The 26,295-nt window shown below is 37.8% G+C and overlaps 1 protein-coding gene across 1 annotated transcript in view; it reads left to right on the forward strand.

The window, feature by feature from the left end:
- The window catches only part of nsmfa (NMDA receptor synaptonuclear signaling and neuronal migration factor a), a 35,763-nt gene extending 14,216 nt beyond the window's left edge, over nucleotides 1–21,547 (forward strand). The window contains 12 exon segments of the mRNA XM_046868010.1: nucleotides 841–907; nucleotides 1,237–1,242; nucleotides 5,697–5,749; nucleotides 6,288–6,377; nucleotides 8,335–8,462; nucleotides 10,645–10,728; nucleotides 11,686–11,719; nucleotides 12,124–12,194; nucleotides 12,363–12,442; nucleotides 12,535–12,637; nucleotides 15,887–15,962; nucleotides 16,915–21,547. Coding sequence (XP_046723966.1) covers nucleotides 841–907; nucleotides 1,237–1,242; nucleotides 5,697–5,749; nucleotides 6,288–6,377; nucleotides 8,335–8,462; nucleotides 10,645–10,728; nucleotides 11,686–11,719; nucleotides 12,124–12,194; nucleotides 12,363–12,442; nucleotides 12,535–12,637; nucleotides 15,887–15,962; nucleotides 16,915–17,012 — 890 coding nt within the window. The 3' untranslated portion in view covers nucleotides 17,013–21,547.
- The last annotated feature ends 4,748 nt before the right edge of the window (nucleotides 21,548–26,295 follow it).

The following is a 26,295-nucleotide window of genomic DNA, read 5'->3' on the forward strand; positions in this document are numbered from 1 at the left end:
CATGATTATTATTATATTTAGAAAATACCAGTTTTAAAGGCCAGTCCATGAAAATATTGTCTGACATTAATCCGGTCCGTGGTGCAAAAAAGGTTGGGGACCACTGCTATACTGCACACCATAAGAGAAAGTTACAACGTAAAAATTGGATCATTAACTTAAATAAAAGTGTTATAAATTTGTTTTTGTTAACTGAGAAATGGTCTGTGTGATCAGAAACAACGATTTTTAAAACATTTTATCATAACCATGCTGCAGTCATCCGTGGCAGAGGTCCAAGGGAGCTAAATTAGCAGTGTGCTTAGGGTGGCAGGGTTGCTATCTCCTTTCCTGTCAATCACAGCAATACCTATTCAGAATATTTTTGTGCTTGTATACAGGTTTTCCGCAGGGTCTTAAAAAGTCGAAAGTAAAAATTTTAATTAATAAAAAGGTTTCAGGTCTTAAATAATTTAAAACAGGTTGTCATTTCCTGATGTCCATGTAACACTACCTGCTCATTTTAAATGTTCCAATAACACTTTAAAATGTTTTTGTTGTTGTTGTAGTTCTTAATTTTGCTAGTCCAAATATAATTCGCTGTATTATGATTACAAATGAGGCCAACATGCAGCAGTCAATTAGCTTTCTGTTATTGGTACGAATCTCTCTTGGATTGGATTACAAATGTAAAACGGATTTTATTTTTTAGCTATGGGGAAAACTACGTATATGTTTGGCTCATATTTGAGCTTCCCCAAACTACGATTACTCAAATGCCTTGTCATTTATGTAAATCAGCTAGGAGTTCAATAAAGTGCTCAGAAACCCTACAGCTAACTTTACATTTCTCTCCAACAGAGGACGGTCAGTGGTACCCCAAAGAGAACATGTTCAGCTTCCAGACTGCTACAACAACCATGCAGGCGTGAGCAACCCACTGGCATCACACACACACACACACACACACACACACACAATATTAAGTCACAATGTGCTGTGACCTCGGGGACAGATGGTCCTGCAGGTTCTCCAGCAAAACACACTCACTTTACTTTTTTTGACATTCACGCTCACACTCACACAGTCTCAGTGATTCGGGTAGTTGACTAGTACTCAGTGAGCAAAGTGCACACACACAACACCTCCACACAACACACACATCACAGAAACACACGTCATCCGAGTTGTAAAGTGACTTTTTACTCTTTCTCTTCTCTCTGTGTTTCCTCTGCGACTTTCTCGGCTGTTCCGCAGGATATCGTGAGTAACAGCTAACTTCATTTTTGCCTGTTGAAATGCTAGCATCTCCCAGTAACTCCCCCAGTAACCTTTCAATTCTCCTCATGACTGCAGCTTGCTGACTGTTTGACATTTCCAGAGCAATTGTACAGGCAGACTGTACTGAAGACTGTAAGATGTTTGTTGAAAGATTTTAAAAATCTAATTTAAGCATCATATCTTTAAATCCTGTGCTTAATCAGAAAATTAATTCTAAGAAACCTTTTTCTATAAAAAAAAGTCAGCATAAAAGTTTATTAGAATTTAAAAAGTGGCTGCACTACAGATCACAAGGTTAATATACAGGTCATTCACGAAGATTTTAATTAACCACTGAGTACAGCTTACTTGTCCATCGAGTCCTATCCATCTTGTCTATTGAGAAAAAAATGGGAATTATGCGAACAGGCGCTTTCATGCATTCCTGCCAAATAATTATTTAGAGGCCATGTGCTAAGATGTCATTCGCACAACATATTAAGTCATGTAAAAAAATGCATGGCAAAGATTTTGGTTTCTTGTGTCGTGTTTATACCATAATAATTGCAGTGAGATTGCCTTAACCCCTGATCATTCGCGGTTCGGAACTCACGGCTCGGAAAATTTGCGGGTTCTCATTTGGAACCTAACTTGTTGTCCTCATAGTAGCAAGTTGCGTATTATCGTAAAATTCGCGGGAATCCGCAGTGGGACTGAATGTTCAGGAACGTTAGGAATGACATTTTAAACTGTTTTCACTAACAAATTTCATAAAACTTTTAAAAACACATTACTGTATTAAAGTAACATAATGTCTAGATGAATTCACTAAGTTACCATAGGGGCTGCAGGGGTGCGTCCAAAATCCAAAATTTTTGGAAATCATGGGGGGGTCTTAGAACGTAACCCCACGAGTTCTGGCTTTTGATTTTATAACATAACTTTATTTTCCTAGTCCTCATTTTTTCTGCTATAGATTGTTTGGATTGATAACATGATGCAGAAATGATTCCTTGATGTTTACAGAATTAAACACTGCACATGAATGAACCTTTGAGCCGAACCTTTGCAAATTAATTTTAGTGCAATTCTATTCTATTCTCTTTATTCAGATAGATTTAACTACTGTATCTATCTATCTATCTATCTATCTATCTATCTATCTATCTATCTATCTATCTATCTATCTATCTATCTATCTATCTATCTATCTATCTATCTATCTATCTATCTATCTATCCCATTTCACATTTAATCCCCATCCGTATTTTAATAACCTAATGGAGATTTGTGCTATTTAAATGCATGTCTGTCTGTCTGTCTGTCTGTCTGTCTGTCTGCCTGCCAGTCTGTCTGTCTGTCTGTCTGATTGTCTATCTTTCTATCTATCTTCCTTAAAATATCTTTCTCAGACACTGTCCCTATATGGCATTATTTCAACCTGTTGAATCACAAATGAATTGTATGAAAAAATAGCTAAGATTGTAACGTATCCCACAATGCTCAGCTGCTTCAGGAGAAAAAATGATGTGACATAGACAAGCTTCTGAGCCAAGGAAAAGAATTGAGTAGCAAGCAGAGACTCACGCATTCCATTTGAAACCCTCCACAGACACAAACACACACATACACACAAAGAAAATATGGGGGACAGGGGAAGGAAAGAAAAATATACAGAAATAAAAATGACCCAGGAGGTGCAGGAAACTCCCACAAACTGATAAGGTTTTAAAAAAATCCTCTCCAAAAATTCTCATCTTTCTGTCCTTCTCTCTCATCTTTCTTTTATCCCCTTATTAAGCTAAGTGATAACGTTCAATCACGTCTTTGATGTATATGGGTGAGAGGGGCAAAACAAATGGGATCACAGTGTTCTCATTCTCTAAACTCGTATCACATCATACTTGCATTCCTATCACATTACTGCCCTACCAATTATTCCCAAGTCACTACTTTGTAATTATGTTTTGACGATCGCACCGAACTATAGCATTATTTCCTCGCCCTCTTCTCCACTTGTGTGGCTGTTTGTGTATTGTAATAATAGCAATGAGAGTTGGGTGATACCTATGTAGGCAGCAGGGCAAATGAAACCGGGCCGAAATGATAAATATTTGCACAATAAATGAGGGGAGTATGAGAAGACGCTCAATATGTCGCCCATGTGTGCATGTAAATGTGCTCAGAGTGAAGGAAAATGCGAAGAATAGGACTGTCTGTGTGAATGATGTGAATCCGGTAAGTGTTAGACTCATGAAAGGCATAAAAAACATTCCAAGTCTCTATCAAATGAATACTCCAGCATTTGTAATTCAGTCAGGTAGTTTTACCAAACATTCAGCTGAAATACTTTACCATGAATCTTGTACAACTTGCCAAAGGTGTTTTCTGCTATTTGGAGATTTCTTTCTGACCTTGTAATCCAGTTCAACCCAGAGCAGTTCAATACTGTAGGATTTAAATGCAGTAAATCTACGCCAACTTTTTGCCCTTTAAATAAAGCTTACAGAGATTGGATGTATGCTTCGGCTCATTGTTTTGTTTGATGGTGAAGTTGGTTCCAATTTGTTGCAGCCCAGATGGAATTGCATGGATTTTTTTATTATGGATTTTTATTACCATATTGGTTTAGCATTCCTCTCACCATGAATAAGTCTCCCAACTTCCTTGCTCTAAACTAACAACAAACCATTAAGCTATCTCATTCATGTTTGACTGTATGTGTGATCTTCTCTCCTCTTCTCTGTTTCACACAAATTCTTCTATTAGGATAATTGGACTCTGAACTTTTCATAGGCACTGTATTTAAATAAGTATGCTCACCCTGGGTAAAGCATGAGCATAATGAAACATGGTTTAGACAAACTATACGTAACAAAATTATAAATGCGACACTTTTCTTTTAGCCCCCATTTGTCATGAGCTGTACTCAAAGATCTAAGACTTTTTTTATGTATACAAAAGGCCTATTTCTCTTAAATATTGTTCACAAATCTGTCTGAATCTGTGGTAGTGAGCACTTCTCCTTTGCTGAGATAATCCATCCACCTCACAGGTGTGGCAGATCAAGATGCTGATTAGACAGCATGATTATTGCACAGGTGTGTCTTAGGCTGGCCACGATAAAAGACCACTCTAAAATGTTCAGTTTTATTTAATTAGGGAGGGTCCGAAAACCAGTCAGTATCTGGTGTGACTACAATTTGCCTCATGTCTTTTGCCCTGTACAGTAAAAACCGGGATTCATCTGTGAAATGAACACCTCTCCAAAGTGCCAGACGCCTTAGAATGTGAGCATTTACCCACTCTAGTCGGTTATGACGACGAACTGCAGTCAGGTCGAGACACCGATAAGGACGATGAGCATGCAGATGAGCTTTTCTGAGATGTCTTCTGACAGTTTGAGCAGAAATTCTTTGGTTATGCAAACCGATTGTTGCAGCAGCTGTCTGGGTGGCTGGTCTCAGACAATCTTGGAGGTGAATATGCTGGATGTGGAGGTCCTGGGCTGGTGTGGTTACACGTGGTCTGCGTTTGTGAGGCCGATTGGATGTACTGCCAAATTCTCTGAAATGCCTTTCGCTTATGGTAGAGAAATAAACATTCAATTCAAGAGCAACAGCTCTGGTGGACATTCCTGCAGTCAGCATGCTAATCGCACGCTCCCTCAAAACTTGCGACATCTGTGGTATTGTGCTGTGTGATAAAACTGCACATTTTAGAGTGGCCTTTTATTGTGGCCAGCCTAAGGCACACCTGTTCAGTAATCAGTCTGTCTAATCAGCATCTTAATATGCCACACCTGTCTCGGCAAAGGAGAAGCGCTCACTAACACAGATTTAGACAGATTTGTGAATAATATTTGAGAGAAATAGGCCTTTTGTGTACATAGAAAAAGTCTTAGGTCTTTGAGTTCAGCTCATGAAAAATGTGGGAAGAACCTTCCAATACCGGGGCTTGAACCTCCAACCCTCAGATCACTAACACTTCATCTTAAACACTAAGATACCACTTGAGTTAGCTTTAAGTTTTTTGTATTTCCATGTTCCAAATTTTGTTAATTTTTGCACCTTGGTCCTGGGGAATGTTGTTTCATTTCACTGTGTACTGCACTGTATATGGTTGAAATGACAACAAAAGCCTACTTGACTTGATTTGACTTGACTTGAACCAAAATCTACAATGATGGTATTGATGAATTCCTATAGTAATTTCAGCCATACAGAGTTGTTTCTTACTAATTTATCAATGCATGTAAAGAAAATATTAACTTTTCACATTGTTTTGTTGTGCAGGATGTACAATATGAGCAGCATGTGCTCTTAAGTATGTTCAGAGAGCAGACAATCCACCATGTCTCTGTTCATCTGTTCAATGTTTTGATCCAATAATCTGATTTTTTTTTTTCCCCCCATTTTTCCGTCTGTCTCTTTCCCTTTAAACGAATATGTGTGCAGAAATTTCCGGAAGCACCTTCGAATGGTGGGCAGCAGAAGAATGAAAGCCCAGAGTGAGTCACTGTGCATGTGTACAAATGTGTCTTATTGATTGCATGATTGACTTCATTTGTGCATTGTTCATTTGTGTCACTGATTTGTGTTTTGGTTCGTACAGGCATGGTGTTTGTGTTTGCAAAAGTGTGATGTGCATTGTGGGTTGTATTGTGAGTGTGTTTCAGTGTGCATGAGTAGATATGAGCATTAGAGGTGGTCCTGTTCTTTCTGGTAATCGATAAGATAATTAACTAGAACTAGCTGTTGGTCTTTCACTGTGCGGTGGGGGTTTGTTAGAGCAGGATAGGAAGGAACGGCAGGAAAATCTGTGTTAATCTAGGTAGTGATTGACAGAAGGTGTGAAGTGTGTGTGTGTGTGTGTGTGTGTGTGTGTGTGTGTGTGTGTGTGTGTGTGTGTGTTTGTGGAGCCGTGAAGCATGTGGTTCAGTCCAGAAATCTCGACGTCATGTGTGACACATATTAAGCAGACACAGTGTGAGAGGAGTGTGTGACTGAGGGAGAGAGTGTGTGTGATCATCTCTCCACCTCCACTAGCCTTTGCAGAGCGCAGGGCGAAGAGCTTCAACCGCTCCTGGAGCGACCCGACCCCGGTCAAGCAAGACTCGCTACCCGACTCAAAAGACAGTGAGTCAACTCATTACCCAACCCCTGCACACTGCCGTGATTACACACACATACAGAACAACACAATAGGATGCATACACTCATACAACACCGATTCCGAAAAAAAATTGGGACAATGGGTAAAGTGTAAGTAAAATGTAATGATTTGAAAATTTCATAAACCCGAATTTTATTTAAAAAAGGTAGTTTTGAATTTGATGGCTGCAACAAGACGCAAAAAAAAGTGGCGACAGGGCAACAAAAGGATGGAAAAGTTAGTGTTTCTAAGAAGAAACAGCTGTAGAAACCAGGTTTCAACTAATTAGGAAGGCATCAGGTCAGTACATTCACATTTACGGCATTTAGCAGGCGTTCTTATCCAAAGCGACATATAAAAGTGCTTTGAGCAGGTTTGTCGGAAGTAAAGCATTGCTCTTTCCTCACCCTCCCCTAAACCACTGTATGTAAAAGAGCTCAAATGTAATAATTGGCTAGCTCTTAAGGAGAAATGCCATGTCTTCTACCTTAACAATAGAGCTAATTGTGCCCTCTTGGACTCCTGTTGCATCAGTGGGAGTCAAACTGATGAGTAGTTGTGTGCAATAGGGACTGGAAATCTGTGCAACACAACAACAAAAATGCAAGCACGGGTTTATTTTTTTACTTCAATGTAGACAGGGGCAAGATATCAAAAGGGAAGTTTTTGGGAGCAAATTAGCTGATGTGAAATAATTAATAGCTTAAAAATAAGACTTTGCCTGTTTGTGTTGTGTATCGACTCACACCTCCATGGTGTACAAATTCGAGCACTGAGTTTGGTATACTGAAGACTATATCCAGATTTGGTGATTAAGGTACAAATGTTCTGTCAATATTTATGCATTAGGAATTTTATACATACAGCTGGGGTATGCAGATGCATAAATATTTTTTTTGTTCCCAATTTGTGTAGTTGATGCCAGTTGGGTTGGCCAAAAGTTCCTTGAGAAGAAAAGTCACCTGCATCACTACCTTATAGCACAAGATCTTACCTTGAAATCCAAACACATCGGGGGATAGAAAATACAGATTTAATAAGTAGTCTTTTTTATGTAAAATTAAATAGCAACTTCTTAAATAGCACTTGATACAGCACGCCTTATTATTATGCATTTTATTATCTTTCAAATTGTGCCGTTGTGCACACCTTAATGTAGCCATGCAATATTAAATAGAAATTTCTATGCATTCTTTTGGAAATCATTAAGAACCATTTTAGAGTATGGTACGGTTTCGTGCATGGTCCCATGCACATCTCTATTAATGATCTACCATTGATCTTATGAAAGATTAGACAATTGTTATATTTGAGCTTTGCTCAAGCTTTGTTTGAAAAAGTATAGCCACTTGTAGCTGCCATAACAAGCTGCTTATATCACACACACACACACACTCGTGCCCGCAGAGTGCTGTGCTTTTCTGCTGCTGATTCTGACCTTGTCTGTTTGTCTTCTTCTGAGTGGGGTTCTGTCTCCAAATTTTGTGTTCCTCACTCTCTCTCTCTCTGTGAGTATCTGTCTCAGCTGAAGTGTCTAAGACTGTGTGTGTGTGTGTGTGTGTGTGTGTGTGTGTGTGTGCGTGTGTGTGTGTGTGTGTGTGTGTGGCATGTGATATACTATGTTATTATTTGGTCTCTTTGTGCCACCTATGCTTCATGTAGAATTTGTATCTATAGGAAGAGGATGCTGTCTGGTTGTCTGATTGTTATTATCTGAGTGTTTCTCTTTCGTCTCTTCTTGCTTTGCTGCCAGGTATTGTGTGCTCAGAAGAAATGAGCAGCTTTCCATGTCATTGTTTGTTCGTTTTTCTGTGTGCTTTTGTTTGCCATCTCTATGTCATGCGATCTATGCAGTATTTACTTTGCAGCCACTTTGTGTCTTTGTCTGGATCTAAACCGAGTCTTGTGTGCTGTGCTCTGCCACGTCATGTTGTGCTGTAGGTGGAGATCTGCAGGTGTCGTCTGCTGCGCAAGATGAGGGAGGCTGTAATGACACGGGCTGGGAGGAGGAGAAAGAGATGGAGAGACTGGCCTGTGAAAGCGATGATTTTATCCCTCCTAAAGTCATGGTAAGCCAGCTTTTTCGCGATACATCGATCAGGAAGCTTCAGCGGGGCTGTATGTTATGATTGTATTAGAACTCAGTGATTTATAACTTAATGGATTAGACGTGAAATGAGCGCTATTTTTTTTTGTCATCTTGTTCATGTACGTCTTGCCACAATAAAGCAATGGTTCAATGTTTACAACATAATAATCACAGTATATACATTCTTGTGTAACATGATTGTTAATGTATGTTGTGCTTACACAATACTGCCATATAATAAAGTAGGAAGTCAGATGCATGTGCATATATTTTATTATGACTGCATACAAAGAAGCAGATTAAGAGCCAAAAGGACAAGCATGGTAAGACAAACAAAAGACAAAGTGTGCAAAGAAAGGAGAGTCTATATAAAGTTTTAATTAGCAGAACATGTGTCCAAACAATTACATGGCATAGTTCAGGGAGGTGAAATGGATGATGGGAGGCATAATGGCCAGTGGTGGACGAAGTACATAAACCATGTACTTAAATAAAAGTATAGATACACTCTGTAAAATATGACTCCATTCAAAGTAAAATTGCTTCCTTTAAACTTTCACTTGAGTAAAAGTACAAATGTATTTGTACATATGTATCCAAAGTACTATGATTTATTATGGCTATAATGTTCCTATTATCATTTTTGTCACAAGACTCTTTGCTAAATCAGCTGTATGTTGGTGATCAGTGGATACCACCAAGTCGCAATCAAAACAAGTTCAAAACAGAGTGTGCGCTCGACCCTGATTGGTGGATTCCTGTGTGTTTGACCCTTTTATTTATCCACTCCTAAATAAAAAGGAACGACTGATTTCACAAAATGTATTTAAGTAAAAAGTACGATATTTGACTTTGAAATGTAGTGAAGTTAAAGTTTCCCCAAATGAAAATATTTCAGAAAAGTACAGATGCGTGAAAAATCTTTTTAAGTGCAATCACTAATTACATTTACTTTGTGACTGTCTACCACTAATAATGGCATAATCCCCACAAATACTACCAGTTTGGGTCACTGTGCTATAATACAATGCTTTCAAAATGTCTTGCATTTGTGTGTTGTTTGTTCATCGTAAAACAGAAGGAGACCTGGCAGCAGTATAGTATAGTTTTTTTGCAATTTGCGTGCATATAATATTTTGGCATCCGTTTCAGGTTTTATAAGGCTATAAATCAGGCTTTTGAAGAGGCCACTATATCTTGCACGCTGCCATCTCCAATAAAAATGATTTAAAATGCAGTTTAGTCTGAGGACATGTTTACAGCTTGCTCAGGACGGTTGAAACAAAGTGGAAATGTGTCACGTAGCCTGCTCGACTTCGGCAGCTTGACCTATTTGAGGCAGCATAGCAATAAACGACAATGTCAAAAGCGGGTCGATCACACATCACTATCTTAATATATTTTTATAAATATCATTTGTTTTTTAGTATACTCAAATTCAAATTTTATTTTCACATACACATTCATACAGAGTAGGACATGCAGTGAAATGCTTTTTTACGACTGTCCAACATTAAACATGTAAAAAAAGAAATAATAAATATATTTTAATAAAAGATTTAAAAATTTATATTATTAAAAGATAAAAAAAAAAAAAAAAAGTAAATAAATATAAAGTAAAAAAGTCTAAAGTATAGATGAGGTAAATAAATCTAAAAAGTATAAAGTATAGTTACTATAGTTATATTGTTATATAGTTAAATAGTTTATACTATATTTATATAATTTGGTGGATTTTTTTTTACTGTTCCCTTCAAAGCCATGTCTCCAAAACCTCAGCATAGGCTGAATGCTTTCCAATTTCATTCTGAGAACTGATAACTCCTCGTCATAGATGGAGTATTTTTATCAAAATAAATTTACTTCCAAACAGATATTTATTGAAGCCTCTAGAATTGATATTGTATGAGAAAATTTGAGATTTTACATGCTGTAAAAAAAATTATCACTCCAACTTTATTGAAAGATCACATCTTTTTATGTATTTGACCCGCAGCATTGTAGACATGTGACACACCGGAAAGTAGCCATTAAAAACACAAAGCAAGAGAAGTCGAGTGTGAGAAGACAAAACACACCACTGAACAACCCAAAACACTTTCAACAAAACTTTCCTATACATGTTTTTATAATTTTATATTTTGATTAAATTTTTTTTGCAGTTGATATCATCAAAAGTTCCCAAGGCGGAGTATGTCCCCAACATTATTCGCAGAAATGATCCCTCCATTATCCCCATCCTTTACGTAAGTCCACACTGCATAAAGCTCTACACTATCACAAACAAAGGAATGACATTCTAATTGTGCACAGTTAGCAAGTTATCATCCAGAGGTGTGGACTTTAGTCACATGACTTGGATTTAAGTTACTCGTGACCCAATATGACTATCAATCTTTGATGTAAGAAAGCTATAAAAAGTGGTTACGTGGTAACAGCTCAAAGTGTAGTTTTTGACTTGTTTTTCTTTACTTGGGACATGACATGAGAGTTGTCTGTTTTACTTTAAAATTGATTTTAATTGAGACTTTTTAGATTTTCTTAATTTTACTTGTCTGTCCACTTACGCTTTCGTTCCTTGTGTTTTTTGTTATTTTTTTTGCCTGGGGACTTGCCTGTCTTGATTTAGGTCTTGCGACATTTACTTGGGACATTAACATTAATATTGCTTTTGTTATTTGGCAGACACTCTTATCCTGTTCTTTGTGAAAGTGCTTTCTCTCTATAAATTCATTATAGATCTGTATTATAGTCACAGACTAAGAAAATCATCAGTCTAAAAACTTTTTTGAGAGGGAATGTAGTTAAAAATCTTTTTGGGACTTGTCTATTGTAACAAGTAACATGACTTGGGTTTTTGCCTGCGTTTATTTAGGTCTTTACTTGAGACATGACTAGACACTTCTTTGCCCTTTCTTGGGACATGTCCTGGAAACTGGCTGTCATTACATTGGCCTTGACTTAGGACTCATCTGTCTTTACAGCAGTCTTGACTCAGTACTTAAGTGTCAAGATTTGAGACAAATATTTGTTATGAAACAAAGACTAGTTCTCACCTCTGGTATGCAGTATAGCATGAAACACATTGGAACCTCTCAAGTCAAGTAGCACCACACAGTGCAGTTTCATAGAAATCATTCTTTGTTATTAGTTTGTTGTTCTGCATTTATTAATCACTCAACATTAATATTTTTTGCATCTAGGATCATGAGCATGCTACATTCGATGATATTTTAGGTAGGTAGTCATGTGCAGTTGATGCCAGTGTACATGTGCTGTGTCGAATCTGTTTGTTCTTTTTGTTATTTCTTGTGCTGTTTTTTCTGGCTGTTTTTTTTTATTTTATTATTATTAATATTATTATTATTATTGTTGTTGTTTTGGATTTTCTGATTATATTTGAATTGGAATGGCATTATATTCATCAGCACTGGCTTGCATGATGCCTGAAATGAAAATCGTGGGATGCAGATTGATAATAGTAATATAGAAAGATAACAATAAACTGTAGTTTGTTGTTCTGAGAATTTGTCTTGGTGTATGGTGGTGTAACAAATCCCTTTAATGACAAACTAAATGATTAACATTGATCTCGAATGAATATTCTAGCACTAATCCCTGTTGTTGCCTATGTCCTGTAGAGGAGATTGAGAAAAGACTGACTTCCTATAGGAGAGGATGCAAGATCTGGCGTATGCTCATCTTTTGTCAGGTGAATTTACAACAAATATGGCTGCCCTAAAACTGCAGTAGTGACTCAGTCAATGCGTCGCATGACACCACCTTCAGTAACCTTATTTTCCAAATAGAGCGTATTACTGTTTGGTATGTGTGTGTATTTGAGTCTTTTGTATTTTGCTGAATTTGTTCATAATTTCAGGGTGGACCAGGGCATTTGTATCTCCTGAAAAATAAAGTGGCCACATTTGCCAAGGTGGAGAAAGAGGAGGACATGAGCCAGTGAGTAAAATCAATGCTTGTCTGCTCCAAGTATGCAGTGCTCGTTCTCAAGGATTTTTTCCCCCCACACCTGTTTGTATGTCTGTGTGTAGGTTTTGGAAAAGGCTAAGCAGATTTATGAGTAAAGTAAACCCGGAGCCTAACCTGATCCATGTCATGGGATGCTATGTACTGGGGAATCCTAATGGTGAAAAGGTAGGCATGCTCTTGTCAGTTCAATCAGTTAAGGGGTAATGGCAGGTTATTTATGCAGAGAATATGGTAATAAGATGACCAGAGAAACCTCAAAATTTGATTTGAGGTAATAAGATCAACTTGCTAACTTTCGCTAGTTAGCCAATCAACAGCAAGGATTATATCCAAGCCTATGGTAAGGATTGAGCTCTTGGGATTAATGTCATAGCTGTTCAACAGTGCATATCGGCGCTGTGCTTTGAATGTCAATGATGGGATTTTTCTTGCCTTTGTCGATAATATGCTAGCCATTTAAAGTTGTTTGCGACTTTAAATGTCCAAAGATTATGCCAGTTAGCACTCTTCTTAAAGCTCTTAAAGCTCCACAGAAGTGAGGTGCTCAGCCATCCTGTGGCATCGCTTCACCCTCCCACAATCACAAGTGTCATTTCACGAGAAAAACAGTTGGGATTAAGGTATGACTAAACCGCCAACTCCGAAGAAGTATGAACACACAGTCTTTTTACAAATCACTTGTCTGATATGCCTTGTAGAAATATATCTAATGGCCGACATGTTCCCTATAGATTTGCTGCTCTTTTTGAACTGTTTGAAAATGTCTTTGCACAGGCACAGGGGAGCAAAAGGAATTTTCTTTTACTTTTTTTTTTCTGATTATCGTTACTTGGAAAAATAATTGTTTAGAAAATATTCTGTTTGACACTTCCTTGTAGCTCTGTCAAATCTTTCTTTTCCATGAATAGTTTCAACGACTTCTTTTTCTTTTTTTCAACCTAAAAGGTTCAGTTTTGGATTCTTTTTAGGGCATCCATAATAAATAAACAAATTTTGACAACCTGAATAGATTTTATTTTTCATTTTAATTAACTGAAAGCATTTTACGTTCCCCGTTTTTCCTCGAAAGTACAGCATTAGGGAGTTTTTAAGTAGGAATTTAAGTTAAAGTCAAGTCAAGTCAAGTTTATTGCTATAGCGCTTTTCACAACAGACATTGTCTCAAAGCAGCTTTACAGAAATCAACAGTTAAGGTGAATGGTGTTTATTTATCCCTGATGAGCAGCCATGGCGACTGTGGCAAGGAAACACTCCCTTAGATGTTATGAGGAAGAAACCTTGAGAGGAACCAGACTCAAAAGGGGAACCCATTCTCATTTGGGTGACATCAAGAGTGTGATCATAAGTCTTTCAACAATACAGAACACTGGAGAGTGAGAACTAACATAAGCACGGGAGTGTGTGATAAGTAATGTTCTTTCTACAGTCTTATACCGTCATTATGGTTATAAACCTAGGAGCTACTGAGCAACTAAAAGCATGCCAGTCAAATGAAGGAGGCAGGACTTCTAGGGGTAATCAGTTAATATTGGTTTAAAAAATCTGTGCATCTGTCAGTCATTCTAGATTGTGTTGTTTTGCTTATTTGGGAATAAATGAAAATGAAAAAAATCAATCAATAAATCATTCCAGCGTGAAATGTCTGAACCAGGTAGAAGATTCATCTGAACAGACTTGTCACAGGCGCTTGCCTTTTTCTTGGTATGCTACGCACGCACAGTTTATGTGCACTTTTATAATATTGCACATCACTTATATCTCGGTCAGACTGCTTCCCCAAGGTTGTAGGAATGCAGGAAATAAACACAGTCCACACCTTGCACACTAACACATTGCCAAAATATCCATCTTGAGACTCACAGTGCTAAACAGTGCCTGTTCTGATGTAGCTTACAGTATGCATGTTTAAACTTAATAAAGATGAACACAATGACAGTTCATCATACACTGTGTGCCTTCCTTTGATAATCCATTATCTCATCCCAAGTCATGACTCATAGCCCCTGGGGTCTGGTGTGGCAATAAATGTCCATGCTCATCTCTCCTCAATGTCATTCTCTTTCTCTCTCTCCATATGTCTGTCACTTTGTCTCATTTTGTCTCTGCCACCTGCCTGTCTGTGTCTGTCAGACAGTCTGTCCCTTGTTGGTTGCATAATCCAGATGCTCAAGTGTCAGGCTGTATCTTCATGAAAGATTAAGCATTGTCCACTATTCTAAAATAAACATCGCTATGTTTAGAGACATCTAGTATTTTGGCGATATGTTAATATTTATTATTTGTTGTAAGAAGTTTTATCCCTGAGAGATTTTAGGACTTGGAAATGGCTGTGGTGTCAAGAGCCAAGGGACCAAATGACTTTTCTGCACTCTGTTAATGTTGTTTGTTGTTTAAAAGGAGGTGTGTTGACCTCCCTCGTTAGAACATACGTCAGTGCATCTTGACACTGATTTTGAGGTGCATCTGGTGCTTAAAGGAAAACTGTAATGCTGCTTTTGTGATTACATCGCTTATTTTGTGGGTTGTGCTGCACTTTCTTTATTCCTGAAAGAAGATAGTGGTTGTATGGGGAACATTGCTAATAGTCCCACGGTGGTGATTAATACATAAATTGTAACAATCTGAATGATACGGAATAACAGTGACATTTAGTTTCTAGACACAAAGTTTAATTTCACACTTTATTTTGAAGCAGTGTGAAATTAGGAAGGAAGGAAGGGTGGGTGGGTGTGTGAGCCATGATACAGCGCCCCTAGAGCACAGAGGGTTAAGGGCCTTGCTCAAGGACTTAAGAGTGGCAGCTTGGCAACACTGGGGCCTAAACCCCCAACCTGTCGTTCAGTAACCCAGAGTCTTCACCACAGGAACCTGCTAATGAAGATTACCATACACTGCCAAACATTTCTAAAGCTGTCTTTAATAATAATTTTTTTAAATCAAATCGAAATCCAATCAAAATTTTTCAAGTGACTTTTGTTTTTTTTGCCTGTCATATAGTTATTGTAACAGTATAATAATAGTCATTTAGTTTGTATAAAAATGCAATAGAACTTAGATACTATAGAGAACATGTCATTTAGGCAACAGTGACAGGTTATGCTGAACACTTATGCTGAACACTGGACACTTATGCTGAACACTGGGAAATCCTAAACTGGACAGATATTCCCGGATTTGGCTTATCATAGTCATGCCCGAGTAAAACAGTGTTAATTGGTGCATTTGAAGGTTGCCTTTAGCTTTCTCTCCCAGACAGCCATTTTAGACAAGTGAATAGGATGCTTGTGGCAGTAAAGGACATGTTATTCTTGCAGAATTAGCTATTTTGTATACAGAGGAGGAAATGGAGGTGAGAAGGACCAGTTGAGAGGGAGGCAGGATTAATTGGTGTCTCTGCTTATCGTCTGCCAACAGCTGTTCCAAAAGCTGAAGTACCTGATGAGGCCTTATTCAGTCACCTTTGAGTCACCGCTGGAACTATCTGCGCAGGGTGAGAAACACACACACACACACACACACACACACAGTTTTCGCTTATCACTTGTGCACCTTTCAAATTTCCATAAATTGCTTATTATATAATGCATTTGTCATATGTTGGGGTGAGCAATTTGACAAAAAATGATGACTGGTTGCAACATGGAGAAAAAGAAATCTGATTCAAGGATCACAGAACAAATAAAGACCACATGAAGCACTGTGTGATGCCATAGGTCAGTGGTCCCCAACCGGGCCGGGCCGCAGAGAGAATACATAACTTACATTATTTCCATTTGATTTATTATCTGATTCTGAACAATGTTTTATTTTGGAAAATTACCGGATTCTCTCCGCCACATCTGTCTATGATTTACTTTTGATGGATGTCATGATGCCTTGGTCACATGTCTTACCTCCATCCACTACCTTCTTAAAAGGGCTGCTCCGGCCGGTAACACATAATACATTACCGCTAAATTGAAATCCCAAGCTAGCAAAATGAACAAAAAACAACACAGTGGATTCACATTTATTATTATATTTAGAAAATACCGGTTTTTATGCCGGTCATATCATTTATTTATCTGCCACACCTTAAAGGTTGTTCCGTGAAAATATTGTCTGACATTAAAGTGGTCTGTGGCGCAAAAAAGGTTGGGGACCACTAGCATAGGTGATACCTTGATACCTTAAGGTTGCGTTATGGAATTATTAAGCAAAGAGGTTAAGAAACTGTTCAAGAAACTGATCAAGAATTCACATACTATGTGGACTCAGTTTTTGAAGTATCTTGATGAATTATGTGTTCTTTTCTATGATTCTGTTACACAGTGCTTGGCTTGTTCATGTTTTTTCTTTCCCCATCTGTTTTTCTCATCATCTTTTTTTGCAGACCTAGATATTTATTCACTAAAACATTATACCATTTGTATCAGTCCTTTGACTTGCTCTCTCTGTCACAGGAAAGGAAATGATCGAAATGTATTTTGACTTTCGCCTCTACCGATTATGGAAGACACGGCAGCACTCGAAACTCTTGGACTACGAGGATCTGTTGTGACCCAGAGACCTTGAGAGCGTGGGTCCTAGCAGACAGAACTAACCCCCCTGCCCCCCCAGCCCCACCCCACTCTGTGAAACATTACATCCCACCAGCTCTCATTAGAGAGAACAGGAACTGAGAGTAACTGAGCGTTATTATGTATCTATAACACTTCAGTTGAGAACCTGAGCCACAAGTGTGGCAGATGAGTTCAGAGCTGAAGACAACGACAAGAGAGGACATTTGCCAGGGACAGAATTTCATGTCAGAGTAAGCAAAGTGAAATCTCTCCTTGGTGGCAGTGTAGAAGAATGCAGGCTGACTGTTTAGTGTTTTCTATGTCACATATCTATTGCACCAAGGCTCTCTTAAAAATAAAAAAAAAAGGTCTTATGTCTATGTCAGGCTGTTTTTCGAAGGTTTTGTTTCGAAAATACAATTAAGACATGAGGAAAAAATCATACTAGTAATATATGGATGTGCATACATCTTGTTAATATAAAAAATGTAACCATATTCATGCAAATAATCCAAATGTCAGTGGTCCATAATTTATATAATGATGTTTATTGTTGTGGTCTTTTTAATGACGTCCATTAAATAACTCAGGTTTTAGCCATTTAAATGAGTGTGTTCCATTAAACCTCTGTCCAGATGTGATTGGGAGTCCTTGTTAAGTATCTCGTGTGAAGACTGTATACTCTGCTGACTTATACAATTTTGATTATCACTAGAGAAGATGCCAGAGAATTCGTCTAGCCAGTCTTTGCATCGGTTTCCCACGCTGTAGTCCATTTCTGCTACAAAATCTTAGTTATAGAGTAGACAAGTTCATCTTTTGGGCCTCCACCAGGATTTAATAGGCAGTTTTAGAGCTCCTAGTGCTATTAGCAGAGACCATTAGCAGAATTCCATTTTCACAGGTCAGCTTGCTGCAGTCTGGGAGATGGTAGTGAAGTGTCAGCGATCATACAGCGTTGCTGCAGTGCTTCAGTGGGGCACAAATGCTGAATGCACTAAAATCTATTTTTGTGGTAAAATATACAAGCCTGTCATATATCATGCGATGTCTTAAATCAGCGGTTTGGTCATAAATCTGTGAGTCAGCAACGTTTTTCACTTGGGGAGAAAAAGAGGGAGAGTTGATTAATTTATCAAGTTCTAGATGTTGACGTCTGACTTCTTGGTCCAGTCCAAACATATTCGCAAACAAAGTCAGGGACTTTATAGGAGGAGTGTGTCATTTTCCGATCCCTGCATACTGTCTGGGAACAAAAGCGTTTACAAGCCTTACACTTTCCCTCCTTTGACCTTCAACTCATGTGTGAGATGTTTTTGATATCTGTGCCCTAAAATTTACTTTACACCTTTTACACCTAAAGCTGGTTTTACACATTGTGATCTCTGTGGGTTTTTTCGGTCATACTGTATAAAATAATAATCCTATTAACATATCTGCCAAATTGTGATACCACGTGTCCAGCTTATATGACAAAGATCATATAATGTAAGACCTACAATTAAAGAAAATGGCTTCTGCTTATGACAACAGAAACATTCGTTCTACATATTTTCTTCTGTTCATTAACATGTTTTGGTTATGTTTGTTCAATGGCATTTCTGTATTTGAATATGTTTGCATTATCCTATGCCATAATTCTGTTGGTCGCTTTTAGATGAGGGCTGTAGCAGCAACCATACTGATCCAGAACATCAGTTCTCGTTGGTGGCAATGACACTAAATCTGCCTCTGGTCAGCATGTCACTTTGTGCACTCTAAGGTAGAAAGTGTTAAAATGGAATAGGTATTGGCATACACACTTGAGGAGTTCCTGATTTTCGAAGTGTCATTAGCTACTAATTAGCTATGAGTGATTTCTGAGAATAGCATAACATGTATACTGTCACTTAATGTGCTTTAGCGATCAATGTCGAAGTATATTTTGCTGTTGGTTGTTCTGTTACTCTTGGCTAACTGAATAATTTCAGTTAGCTCAGCAAGCTAAAAATAGAGACCTCCATTCTAAGCTCAGCACTCTGTGAGCCAGCTGGGACACATTAATGAATTGGCCTGATTTTTGGGCAATTTGAGCCATTTTGAAGCCATCTGTGACTTCTGGTTGGTGTCAGGAAGACTTGAGTATATCACAGTGGCATGCTGAGAGAGGTGGGAAGCTGAGTGTGTATTCAGCCAATATCATACTGTCAGGAACATTTGGTTGTGTAAATGTTGGTGTGCAGTCTGGAGACCTCGAAAATGAACAGATGTAATCGAGTTTGATTCTGCACTAATTTCTGTACAATGGCATCCAAATGTCGGAGAATGCTTCTGTTTTGTATTATTTTCTAACCCGATACAATTTTCATTGCAAAGTATATGCAATTAATCTTTATATATATTTATTTTCCCCCCAAGTTTCAATGTGGTATCAGACTTTTGGACCTCATTGTACGTTGCATAAACGAACAACTGCACATTCTAACTTAATTTGCAAGCAGGTCAGTTGATTAAGTTGTAGCAATATGAAAAAAATTACTGTTTTTAATCAACTTTATTCATTTCCCTCACTGAAATTAGATGTCTGGATTTATCTTTAGGACCTTATTCAAAGTACATATTACTATTCACGCCAGTTTGTATGGTGTCCCTTCATATGTCCTGTCGCTGCTGATTGTTTACAACCATAATAATCATAAAAAAAAAATTGTTATTTCACTTATTTTTCCCCTAGTGAATACATATTTATTTTCTATTATTGTATGCGGACGGTGACTCTAATGTGTGCATTGCTTGTATGATGATGATCTTTGCAGTTTTGGCTTAAATTCTCACATCATAGTGAATATTAATAGTAATATAAATAATAAAGTTTATTGGCAAAGCAGTTCTGGGAATTACATGACTGCTTGTGACAGCAGACGATGACAATTCATTAGTAGACCATATTATGTAGTCTAGACTTTACGGTACTTTTTTTTTCTTGCTATTTGTGATTTGAATATATACTTTTTCGCAAAGACACTCATCCCACACTCATTGGCTATTATCATTGGACACTTGTATGTTGGATTATTCATGCAATTATTCAGTCAGCCAATGAGGTGGCAACTGTACAATGCATAAAATCATACATGATTTTACAGATACGGGTGTATGTTAATGTTCACATAAAACATTAGCATGAGGTGAAAAAGTGATCTCTTGTCACATTTGTTGGAATAAATATTTCAAAAACTATTTCATATTCAAGGATTTTTTTACACACAACCATCTTTGGGGTTTACAAAAAATGGTGAGGAAAAACAAAAAGCATCAGTTCTGCAGGCAGAATCTCTTGATGAAAGTTGACGTGTTGTAAAAGAGTGGTCAAAGGAAGATGTCCAGATGGGTTCAATATAAAAAAGAAGTCTGTAGTATCTCAAACTACCACATTTAAAAATGCACAACACGTCGATCACTGAGGAAGATGCATTGCCTTGTTTTTGTCCTCAAGCAGCAAAAACAATAGACTATTGGGTTCATGTGGGTTCCTGTAAACCAAGAACAGGAATCTGAGGCTACAGTGGGCACAGGTTCACCAAAACTGACCAGCTAAAGAACTGGCAGAATCTTTCCCCCACTTATTTCTGTTGTATGTAAATGCACAAACTTCAACCAACCACCAGGGATTTCTTGGGTATTTGTTATGAACATTAACAGCGGCTCTTGAACTGTATCTGCCTGATTTTATGCATTGTGCTGCTGCCAAATGTTGCTGATGGGATAATTGTACAAATTAGCAGACATTCTTATTAAAGTAGCCATTAAGTGTATATACCCATAATTTAACTCAATAAGCATTACCAGACCTTTCAGTCACTTAAATGTGTTCATTTGTAATAGTCTTGTGAGTCAGCGCTCTCTTGAAATTACAGTCCAGATACCCTACTGGACTCAAACCAGGTGCCATCCCCTCTCCTTGAGCTCCAGTTCTCTTTCCATGGTGCTTTTCTTCCTGGGTCATGCATGTGTTTGTGTGCCAGGGATCCGGCCATGTGTGGAGGCAGAGTAACAGCAGCACAGCTGGCCTACTGCTGATCGAGTCTATTAAGAGATGATTGATGGTTTGGAGAATTCAGATGGTGCCAAGCTTTTTACCAGGCCTCCAGGAGTTTTTTTTCTTTAGATTTTTTTAAATACTAATTGGAAAAGACCAGCATGCATATTTATTGAGGAGAAAGTTACACTTCTGTGCTTTTTGGAAGGAGGGCTATGGAGAATAGTTGATTTTAACATTCCAGACAACGTTATATTTTTTTTTCCAACAGGCTAGATGTTGTAGATAAAAAAAGAAATATTTTCGACGGTGTTGCTGATCTCATTGAAATAAATAACTGTAGCATATTTGTTCATTGTATAACTGCATCATTGTACTGGGGAATAACTCAAGTGTGAAAATTACATTTGCAGTACTAATGTCATTTTGAATGTCAGACATTCTACCACACTGGCACTGGACAGGTGCATAATGTTTCTAACACTTTTTTTCTAATAAAAAAACATTTTGTTCCAATAAAATTCGTATGACTTCTTCTTATATTTCTTTGTGCACCAGACTACCTTGTAAAGGAGTACACCGGTGTTTCCAGTCAAACGTTCCATTGACACTACAGAATGAAGTTAAAATTAAAAATTTTACTCTGTATAGGAATTGGCAGCCATAAAAGCTGTTAGCTAAAATAAGTAAAATTTAGATCAAGAACAGTTTCTCATTACATTTACATTTATTGCATTTGGTGTATACCGTTATTCAGGGTGACTTACAATTAACTCATATATACAGCTGAGCAGCGGAGGGTTAAGGACCTTGCTTAAGGGCCCATCAGTAGCAACCTCTTTACCACTGAGATACTACTTCCCATTAGACTGTTCATGTATTTACAGTATACACCAATATTTAACAGCACTTTATTCATTTCTAATCTATCTATTTAATCTAAATCTATCTATCTATCTATCTATCTATCTATCTATCTATCTATCTATCTATCTATCTATCTATCTATCTATCTATCTATCTATCTATCACACATAAGGAGACAATATTTCTTCTTGTCTGCTTACAATATTCTTATTGTCTGCATTTGCTTAATGAATCCACCCTCAGTATAGACACCATACGAATAATTCATACAAGAACAATGAAGGACTGCAGTGAATGGCTTGCAGGCTGGAATTAAGATTGCTTTAGCAAAACAAATGCTTGATTCTGCAACCAATTGGATACCGAAAACAATTCAGTTCTTTCTGCCCATGTAACAAAATTAGGTTTGTCCAGAATATGCCAGTTGAATTGATCTAAAATCTCTTTCATACATTTAGAAGCACAGTAAAGATGCAAACTAATAAGAAATGCATGCTGACTTGAATGGCAGATGCATCTGGGATCGCTAAGGATAATATTAATGCCTTCTATAAAGATACTACCAACTTCTCTAGTTATTCAGGTTGATGAGGTTGCTTATAAAAAAAAAATATTCTTGTTTGTAAGGCTTATGGCATTTACTCTGGCAAATGCATTGTGTATTGTATCTATAACATGGTGTCCCAGACATTTAATGAGATAATTCCCACTACTTGAGATGCAATTGGTACAAGATTCTACAGGCAGCATGCCAAGAAATGTGAGTCATTACAAGGGTTGTTAATGTAAATGAGAAGGCGAGTTCGCCAGGCTTTAACTCCTTCGCCAGAGCCTCGTAGTGCCATCTAACAATAGCACCTGGACAGGTATCTGGCACACAGGGTCATGGGGTTGTCACCTTCTGTTTAAAACACAGACTAGACCTTTTCAGTCAGCAGGCTACCTATGCATTCTTGTCTGCCATAACACAATTCCTGCACACACAAGTTGGGTTTCAAAAATTGCACACATACAAATGCAAGAACAATAGCAACACTTCAGTGGTCTTTTATATCAAACACCAATGAGGCAAAATATTGCAAACAAAATTAAGGTGGACAAGGAAGCTTTGGAAGTGATTAGACTTCATAAAATATAAGAAGGTGGTAACAGGAGACTGTGAATGGAGATTGATCTATTTGTGACCAGATGGATAACAGTTTGATGTGTTTCATAGACAGATGCAGATGCTTTTGCCCAGGATGTGCCACTACACAATTGGGCACATTTACTGCTATAAATCTTCCACCACTATTGTTGCTGCAAAAGTGCAATCAATCTTTGGGATGGTCCTACTATGGCTGAAGTGGTCAAACATTTTCTTGTAAATCTGAAACATGTGTAACAAAATCCATGGTCCAGTAGTTTGATCTGGACATCGTGATAAGCAGTTGGGCTTTGGAACAAATGGAAGATGCATTACAATGGAGTAAATATTCAGAGGTTGGTAGATCAATAATGTCCCTCTGTGACCAAATCCAGCATTGCTTCACTCTATCTGGTGTAGAAAAAAATGAAGTGGTACTTTTATTGTAGAGGAAATTGCCCTAGTGGTTCTTTATTCATTGAACCCGCTTTTAATGTATTTTTAATAAGTTTCAGCAAAATAATTTTTTGGAATAATTTTGCACAACCTACTGATGCAGTGTATAAACATTAGAGTAACCCCTTTTTTGGATCTATCTTGCTTTTTTACTATTCCTTATTATTTAAGTTCTACTTCTCTAAATGTGCATAACCACAGCAAACAGCTGAATAAGAATTGGGGAATTAACCACAGTGTGATGCTGAGGCCTGAAGCAATTTCTTTTTTATATAAACAAGCCAAAGTGAATTATCCAGCCAAGCACAGCAAGGGGTTTCAGTGCATCGAGAGCTAACATCAATCAGTGATGGTCCTCCACAGATGAGCTTGTTTCGTGCTGGGAATATTGTGAAAAAGTGGAACTACAACGAACAGACCAGTTTTTTCTGCAGCAGTACCAAGGGCTTTTGCATATTCACAAGATTTGCATGGGTAATTGAAATCGTGTTTATTTTGAGTATAAATTAAAACGTCTTTGAGCCAGGGGTCATTAAAGATAATGAGCTGAAGAACTTCATTAGTGTTCTAAATATGTGTAAGGCTTATTATGTATTACCCCACATCAAAAGCATTTCGGGTCGGTTCTGATGTGCCGCACGGACAAATAGACAGCTGCTGGGCTTCACGGAGATCAGAGTCCAGGAGCAGTGAATAGGAGAAGAGGAGCAAATGAAAAGAGTCCTCCCTGGCCTGAACCTGTCACAATCTGGGGAGACACTGAATCAGCCACCCGGGTAAAATTCTGCTAGGGATCTTGTGATAAATCTGTGGTCTAGAACACCCTTTTACTGCTGGTGGACAGACGACTCTGACAGACTGTCATGGTCCAGGTTTAATCGCTGTGTCTGACAAGGTCACTGTTTCACTGCAGTCTGTTTTTCTCCTAACATTTCAAGCGTCCAGCATTTCTATCTCTTTGGTTTAGTTGGACATGAAATGAGCTTTAGGTTCAATTTGATGAAAGTAAACTAGACTTTTAAACCAGTTCATGTTGGAAGACTCGGTGTGTCATTTATAAAATGTATTTATTTTATTTAGCAGCTATTATGTGACTGATGCAACACAATTTTTTCTGGTTATCAAATCTTGTTTGGCTGACAGACTAAAATAATCAGGTAAGTCAATCAGGTTCCGGTTTACTGATTACATGACATACTAAACTGAGCAAGAAATCATTTTCTTTCCCGGGTGCTTTCTTCCAATTTATTGAATCATTCCTGTTGAATGTGAATCTGCAGAATTTATAATTCTTTTCATCCTATCATAAGCTTAAGCCTGGATCTGAAAATTTGACAACTTGCACTTATACAGCATTTCAATATCGTATTATTTATTCTTTGTTAGTAAACAAGCAAGCACATGCAAATTACTGACAGGTCCTCTTATGCACATGGCCATGGTCCCTGGATATTAGAAGACCCTTGACAAGCATAGACTTGAAATGTAATAATAGACTCATTAAGTTTTTTGCTCATTAAGACACACCTGCCACAGAATCTCAGAAAATAAACCTGAAATATTATCTGTGCATGGATCTGATTTTGTAACCAATGAGTAGTCAAAAGAATAGTCAATATGCTGTCTCTATCAGCCATTGATTCAGCGCTTGGCTCAGGCTTTGGCTATTTGGTGGATGTGTTTGCAAGCAGTGAGTAAAAGTAAGAAAGAAGACAGCAGCCTAAGATGAGACTTGTGTTCTGCATGATAATTGACATATACTGTGTAATGTAGACTCCCTATGTTGGTTCAGAGTTGGAGAGGTGGCAACTGGGTTCTCTTCCCCTGGCTCCTGCCCAGGGCTCAGGATTTAGTCTTCCATCCCCAGTAGCAAGACTTGTTTTCATTGTCCTTATTTGAGTAGACAAACCTTAACTATATACAGATCTCTTTGTTTAGAATATTTTGGCCAGAAATTACACTTTGTTTCCTTGTTACCCCAAATTCAGCATCTGATTTTAGTTAACCTCAGCAACGCAGAGCATTGAGAAAGTTTCGTTCTGGCTAAAGTAAAGGAACAATTTCGAAATAATGGGACAAATCTTTGTTAGTGTTTTAAAAAATCCAGGCAGGAAAACAAAATCAAGGAAACTGGAAGATCTGAACTGCAAAATGAACATTTTGTCCTCAAATTGACATGTAAGAAGCAGGAAAAATTGACAAGCATAAGAATTTAAGCGAGTTTGAAAAGGCCAAATTGTGATGGTGAAACGACTGTGTTCAAAACTGCAGCTTGCGTGAGATGTTCCTGCAGTGTCTGCAGTGGTCAGTATCTATTAAAAGTGGTCCAAGGAAGGAACACTGGTGAACCAGTGACAGGGTCATTAGTGGCAAAGGCTCAGTGATGCACGTGGGGAGTGAAGGCTGGCCCATGTGGTCCGATCCAACAGACAAGCTCCTGTAGCTCAAATTGTTTAAGTTAATGCTGGTTTTGATAGAAAAGTGTCAGAATACACAGTGCATAGCTTGTTAGCATAGTTTGTTGCTTATGGGGCTGCATGATATGCCTGATCAGGTGTATGTGGTCTTTCTTTGGCCTAAAATAGGTTAGTGTTTGAGCTGATAAAAGCTGTTACACTCCCACCTAGTGGCAAATTTGAGTAAACACAGATGTAAAAAAAAAAAAAAAAATGTGAATAAAACATTTGAGTTGAGTAAAGTGTATTTGATTATGTGTATAATCATTCTTTGTCCTCTTGAATTGTAGTTTTATTTAAAAGAATAGTTTTTAGCTGCTGCACCACGATGTGCCAACAGAACAGCTTCAATCTGCCTC

Source organism: Silurus meridionalis, chromosome 15, assembly GCF_014805685.1.
Source record: "Silurus meridionalis isolate SWU-2019-XX chromosome 15, ASM1480568v1, whole genome shotgun sequence".
Lineage (NCBI taxonomy): Eukaryota > Metazoa > Chordata > Actinopteri > Siluriformes > Siluridae > Silurus > Silurus meridionalis.